The sequence below is a fragment of the Cynara cardunculus genome (assembly GCF_001531365.2).
Source record: "Cynara cardunculus var. scolymus isolate 2C chromosome LG 8, CcrdV1, whole genome shotgun sequence".
NCBI classification, from domain to species: Eukaryota; Viridiplantae; Streptophyta; class Magnoliopsida; order Asterales; family Asteraceae; genus Cynara; species Cynara cardunculus.
The window spans coordinates 24,223,733-24,231,197 of record NC_037535.1 but is presented as its reverse complement, the minus strand read 5'-3'; the positions used below and the strand labels follow the sequence as shown (position 1 = coordinate 24,231,197).

Below are 7,465 nucleotides of genomic sequence, written 5' to 3'. Positions count from 1 at the left end.
GAAAAAGTCTGATATATAAACAATTTTTTATAAGACAATATTTGTTCATCTTCCCTACCGTGTAAGATCTCACAGAAATGAATGTTTCACATATTTGGACAAAAAGTTGATTACCGACAATCTCAACCAGCTCCACAAGGATTTCGCCTCCAAAGACACTAACACCAATGTGAAGGGACATTTTTTGACTCACTCAGTGGTTGATGCTAGCCAGGGGGATCAAACCCAAGGCCTATCATGTATCTGGACAAAGTCGCGACACCTAACTGACAACTGAGCTACAACCTAGAGACAAACGTTTCAACATATATGAAAAATAAACGGTTCAAGTATACTCGACGTACGACCTCAACAAGTCCAAACCTAATTTGCCAAACTCGATGCAAACGACAAACGACTTCAAAACCCGAATGTTTTAACCTTCGAACATTGGTTTTTCGGTTCCGAAAAGCGCGAAAATTGAACTTTTCAAAAGGTGTTTTAAGTTGGATTATTAATTGATTAATCATGAAATGTGATTGAATGTAAATGTGGCAAAGTACCTATGAAATGAAAAGTAAAAAGAAATTTAATGAAAATAAATAAATATTAAAAAATAATAATATTAAATGATTAATTCCACAAAAAGAATTGAAGGGAAAGTCCAAAAGGATAATAATACAACTTGGATGGATGACCACATTTTAATGGGTTCTTTTGGGCTCCCACAAGACCAAGTAATGATGGGTTCAACTCAACTTTTACAACTTGTCATCAACCATGATCCCATAAGATTCTTATAACGAAAACGATTAATAATATCGAAGATGTCGATGTTATGATGTTTCGATAGACGTTTTTTGATTTCTGTATGAAGTTTATTCGACATCAGTATCAAAATGTAAGATCTGAACACAAAACTTTTAGATTATCGATAACAAGGAGTACAGTTCAGCTTTCTGTTGTTATCAAAATCACAGCTTGTAAACCACAAGGGTGGTGCCTGATTGGTTTGAGCTTAGGCTCCAAAGGTCAAAAGTGTCTGGAGGTCCCAGGTTCAAATCCAAGAAGGAATAAAAATCCATTTGTGGTCATGAAGGTTCAGAAAATGTGACTTCGGGCTACCTGCAAAGCAGGTGGTCGCCCTGGGATTAGTCGGCTCGTATGGCGGGTTAGAAATATAAATCACAACTTTTACAAACGAGAATAAACTGTTCGTTTTATAAGACAGATTCAGATATATAAATCTTTAAATATAACGAAGATGGTATAAATCATCACTCAGAAAAGATTGCTTTTGATATAATTATTAGATCAATACGATCCAAATGGGAATCTAAACCTTTTAGGTTGATGGGCAAGTGACAATTCCCAAAAAGAAAGGGACAACTCGAAAACCCTTTGTTTTCAGGTTTCTTTTTTGTAGAACATCTGGGACCCGTTATTCGAAATGTATTAGTTTTCTGAGGGTTTTATAAGAGTGTCCGAAGAATAAAAGGTTCGACAAATATACCTTTGATGATTTCCTATTGTTGTCTATTAGGGTCAAAGACAAAAAACAGAGAATGTATACCAGCATTATGATAAGGACTGTCAGTGTAAATACTGTTTCAAGAAACCAAAGTACAAAGTAACCGATAGTTTAAGGACCCTTTTGTAATTTTACCTTCGTAAGTATGACATCAATTATGGATGTTTCATCGTCTTCATCATCAGCGCAAACCCAAAAAGAAGCTTCATACATCGATCTACAGAAACAAATGAACCCAAAACTCTGCAAATTCGAATAAACAAACCTAGAATATGGGATTTATAAGGTTACAAACGCTATGTTAAACCGAAGAAACAAACCCACAAGTGGAGCAGGTGAAGATGGCGGGGAAGTTGAGGAGAAAACGACATGCATCAGAACCTTTTGGTCTATAGGGTTTTGAGCAGGTGGCGAACGAGGATGAGGAGAGGCGGTGAGATGGTAATTGTTAGGGGGTGTTTGGTAAGAGGTATTAAGCAGTAACTAATGAGAATGAAAATAAAAGAAACTGCTTGGTTTTTTATAATATAATGAGTCAATTCATTCATAAGCCTAAATTTTTATTCCAGGTTAAATTGACCTGTCATTTTCATACCCATTTTCATTCATCTGCCTAAACCAAACGCCTGCTATTCTTCCCAATCTGGGAGGAATGGTTTATCACCCTCAGATAAAACAACGATTGATTGCATTATACAAAACCAAAAATCAGTAATCTTTCCATCCACATTCCCTAATTGAACCAAACGTCATCAGTAATCATCATTTCATTCTCCTACGTTTAATACCTCAACCAAACACCCCTCTTGATACGAGTATTTTGGTCGTTTCAACCACTATACGTTGTTGATATTTCAATAATGACGATACTGAAACAGTCATTTCTCCGTCAATCACTATCACTCCCTTGTACGAATGTACAAATGGGAATTTATGATCGATTAATAAGTTGGTATTAAATTATAGTAAATAATATTGAATTAAAAACTATGCCGATGTGTGATCTGGTTTGAGATCAGTAAAGTAGACATGAATAACAATTTATTCGCTGAATCTAACGTGAAACTTAAAAAATATGTTTAAACGAAAACCAAGCAGACATACAAAAATGGAATATTTCATTCACGTCGGGTTCAATTCCAGATGTGCATAACAGTTGTGACCACTAATGTTGTGTTTTCGAGTCGATTTTTATGATGGAAAGCAAGGGGCAATAAAGTCGATTTTTATAGAAAGGGAAGGAAATATAAAACTCATTTTCCTCCCAAAATTTCCGAAAAGGAAATAAATAAAGCAATTAAAAATATTTAAAAATTATACATCTAACCATCATCACAACCTTCTATAATATAAATAACGGTATATTTGTAAATTTTTCCCTTGCTCTTACAGGGTAAGATTATTGGTAATTGTCATATTCATCTGGTAAGATAATGTGACTTGATAAACACTTATCTGAATAAGTGTTTGGTAAACGACCCCTTATTTCGTTTCACTTTTGTTTTCTTCGTAAATTCAACAGTATAGTGTAAATTTAGGGAAATTAATCAAAATAGTAAGGTGGCGTTTGTTTTTTAAGAGGTGCTGAAGTATGAAGTCTGATTTCACTTATGATTCATAAGAGGTGGTCCTCAAGTTTGAAATCTGGATCAGTAAAATTGTTTATTTTTGTGTCTGAAGTCTGAAATCTTAATCGGTCAAACTAGTGCAAAAATATAAAAGATAAATAATTTTTTTGCAAATGTATAAAGACAAATAGTTTTTGCTAACAAATTTCTTCGAGCCCCTAAAATATGAATCATTTGATAAATAGCGGATTATGATTAAGAGATATCAAGGGATACGTTTACCACTTAAAATTTCAGATGACATTTAGAGCTTTTAAGCTCTTATTTTAGAAATAAAACAAATGTTCTTAATTCTCAAAACGTCCGAATGAATCAGACTTCGGAAGTATTAAGAGGTAATTTTGAAAAAACAAACAGACCCTAAATCTTTCCAATGACCATCTAATTAATAACTATATATAATTATTAAAATTTTACGATTTTGTTTTTTAATTGATATTTATATACATTGCCTTTTAATAACCTAACAAAATATACGAATAGTTGGTTGAGTATTGGATCGAAGGATTAGATGAATCAAATACGATCCAATGGATAACCAATAGTAACATCCACTGGATTTGGATCTGATCGGATGCTTAGTGTTAATCGGATTGAATCGGATGACAAAATCTAACATCCAATGAATAATCGGATCGGATCCACCTAAATCCATTATATCTCAACCGATTAACACCCCTAAGGGGTCGTTTACCAAACACTTACCCGGTAAGTGCTTACCGATAAAAATTTAACACTCTTATTTACTTACCGGGTAAGATTTTAGTCCATTAAAAAAATATTGTATGCAACAATTCATCCCGTAAGCGTTTACCGTGGTAATGTGACTTGGTAAGTACTTACCGGGTAAGTGTTTGATAAACCCCAATAATTTTGGTTATTTTTTGTAAATTAAAATTTTTAATTAAATATGTATTGTTGTGGATACGAACGAACGATGGGATGACCTGTCTTGGATACTTCCAGTGGATGCTACATCTGGACTTCTTTCTGGGTCGTGTCAACTGTAGGAAAGTCGTCGTCTCTCTTCATCTCTCCTCCGTCCGATCAAGAGCACAACAAACAATCAGCCATGGCAGGCCGAGAAATCCTCAACAAGATGAAGGTACTTCCATCGCCATTCCCCTTTTCAAACATTTTTTAACTTCACAAGTTAAGCTTCTCTATGCTCTTCCCTTACTGATTTTGTGTTGCAACTCTGTTTTGACATGTTTACCTTTGTCCTCGATGTTAAGAATTCGTTAATCTAACTATTGATGTAGTCTGTGTACGGTTTAAGCTTAATTAGGTTTTCGAGTTTTAGATTTCGATTTAATGACGTTATTACTTGATTGAATCTGAGAAGTTGGGAGTTTATATTTACAGATAAGGGCATTTTGGCGATTGTTGTGTTTATTGTTAATTAAGATCATTGTTAATCCATAACTACACACTATTCGGCTGTTTCTGTTTAAAGTGTGTTGCATATAGCACTTGAAGAGCAACAACTTCTTCATACTTGATTAATCATGGAAGCATTTTTGTTAATTAAGGTTAAAATAGCATGTGTGAGTTGTACTTAATTGCATCTGGATGAATCTTAATTGTTACTGAATGATTTGATTCGGATCTATTTATGAGCAGAATCATGATCGCATTTGATTCGATCTATTTATGAGCAAAATGACGATCGCATTTAATTCGATCTATTTATGAGCAGAATGATGATCACGTTTGATTGGATCTGTCTATAAGCAGAATGAATGATCGCATTTGATTCTGTGTTTCTAAGATTACGTACATTATTTGCACAAGCTTCTGCTTCCGCCATTAAAATTGGTGATTTCTTCAACAGGAAAAGGTTGGCTTATCATCATCTTCAGGTGAAACTGGAAAAGGGAAGAGCAAAATGTCGAAACATGTTACACATGGGTATCATTTAGTTAAGGGAAAATCATATCATGATATGGAAGATTATGTGTTTGCACAATTCAAGAATGTTGATGATAATGAACTTGGTTTGTTTGCTATATTCGACGGTCATTTGAGCCATGAAGTTCCCGATTATCTCCGTTCTCATTTGTTCGAAAACATTTTGAATGAGGCAAGTCCTTTTTCACTCTATTATCAGTATTCACAGAAACAGCCGCCCTACTCTTTGAGATATAGGTCAGGTCTGCCTACATCTCATCCTAGACCCGACTTTCGAGTCGGATCTACTGGGTTTATTTGGTTTGGTTTGTTAAACTGTTATCATGATGTATTATTCTTAACTTGTTTATCTTCCTGCAAGCAGCCTGATTTTTGGACCAAGACTGAGTCTGCAATCAGAAGAGCGTATCGCGTAACCGATAAAACGATTCTGGATAAAGCGGTTGATTTGGGTAGAGGAGGTTCAACTGCGGTTACAGCAATCCTAATAAATTGTAAAAAGCTTGTAGTTGCTAATGTTGGCGACTCGCGGGCTGTGATATGCAATAAAGGTGTGGCTAAACAATTATCGATCGACCATGAGCCTAGCACGGAACGAAAGCTTATTGAGAACAGAGGAGGTTTTGTATCCACCTTTCCAGGTACAGTGGAATCTACTATGATTTGTCAAAAAACTATGGACTTAGGTTATCTTTGTCATAGTTAGCTTTTGGCTGATAAACTAGTCATGTTTGGTAAAAAACTATATGAAAAATGTAAAATTACCTAAAAGAACATGTTGAAAAACTAATTGGAAAATATAAGGGGCATAATTTGAAAGTGGAGTAAAACCCCCTTGAACTTTAATAAGCTAACTTATGGTTAATCAAATAGAGCTTTTCAATAATCTCAGGTAAGCTAGCTTATAGCTTATTAGTCCCGATAGTATATTTATAGCAAGAGACGTAAAAGTAGATATATTTAGGTCTATAACCTTCAATGGGATTTTAATTAAATCCATGACCTTTTGACGAGTATGAACCCTAAATATACCCATAAAAGGATGTTCCAAGTGGTGTTTGTTTTACTTTATTCTGCTTGTTTTGCATCTCCATATCATATGTCACAACCATATATCACAAGCTATCAGATGGCAGGTGATGTTCCACGAGTCGATGGGCGGTTGGCGGTAGCAAGAGCATTTGGGGACAAGAGCTTGAAGGAACACCTGAGTTCCGAACCAGATGTATTCGTGGAAATGATAGATGATGCTACGGAATTTATAATCTTGGCAAGCGATGGCGTGTGGAAGGTGTCTTTCTTTCTTAAATTTCAGGAACTTCATTTATATACTAATGTTTGAATCCATCTTAATCCATACAGATAAACTTATCATACAGGATTTAACGAAAAAACAACTAATTTGTCTGTGTAGATCACAAAAGTTTTTGTTTGGAGGGTTTTTCGATAGATGGAGGGAACGTGTTCTTTAACTGGGAGGGAAATTTGGAAAAAGGTGGCTTACTGAATAAGCCACCTTCTATAAGCCACTACCAAACAATAATATATAGCTGACCGAATAAGCTGCGAGTCCCATTATGTCTTGTACGGATTAATCTGTCTGTATAGATGGGGAATGTTTGTCTTGGAGTGTTTTTTCATAGATGGAAGGAGCGCATTTCATAATTGGGTGGGAAATGTTTTGAAAAAAAACCTGGCTTTCTGCATAAAGCTCTCCCCTACAAACTTACTGAATGAACCACTTTCTATACCATTAAGCCACTACCAAACAATTATTAGAAATCTGAATCTTTGTAGTTAGGTCAAGAAAGAACCTCCATATTTCGATCTAATACAACAATGCATGCAAAACTTTTAGTGATTCTGATTATTAAATTCTTTGTTCTTTCGTTTATCGAATAAAATTTCCTATTCTTGTTACTGGACGACTAACCAATTCCTTATGGCTGATCATGAAGACACTACCAAACAGTAACGTATGGCTGATCAAATAAGTTGGGAGTCCCATTAAGCTGCTAACAAGCATGCCCTTAATCTTGTTGGCAATGGCAGGTTTTATCAAATCAGGAGGCTGTAGATTGCATAAAGAATGTGAAGGATGCAAGGTTAGCTGCAAAGCAATTGACTGAAGAGGCATTAGCAAGGAAGAGCACTGATGACATTTCCTGCATTGTTGTAAGGTTCCAATAATCCCTATATCTTAATTATTCAGCCATTCGAAATATAACATATAAGGCTGGCTGTTTCTATGTTGTTTGTATCATATTTATATTTAAAAAAGATTGCATTTTTAACCACAATGAAATGTGGGGAGAGTGCTTAACCTTGAACAAAAACATGCAAAATGCATCTTTTATTGCTTTTTTATATTATTTTTACACCTGTAATGTGAAAAAAAGAACTAAAGTTAAAAACT

The 7,465-nt window shown here is 34.9% G+C and overlaps 1 protein-coding gene across 1 annotated transcript; it reads left to right on the top strand.

Moving 5' to 3' along the window:
* The first annotated feature begins 4,099 nt into the window (after positions 1–4,099).
* LOC112516808 (probable protein phosphatase 2C 39) lies at positions 4,100–7,465 on the top strand. Its single transcript, XM_025124039.1, has 5 exons — positions 4,100–4,243; positions 4,973–5,221; positions 5,414–5,690; positions 6,186–6,340; positions 7,102–7,465. Exons 1-5 carry the CDS (start codon positions 4,211–4,213, stop codon positions 7,237–7,239), a joined length of 852 nt encoding a protein of 283 aa, XP_024979807.1. The 5' UTR covers positions 4,100–4,210; the 3' UTR covers positions 7,240–7,465.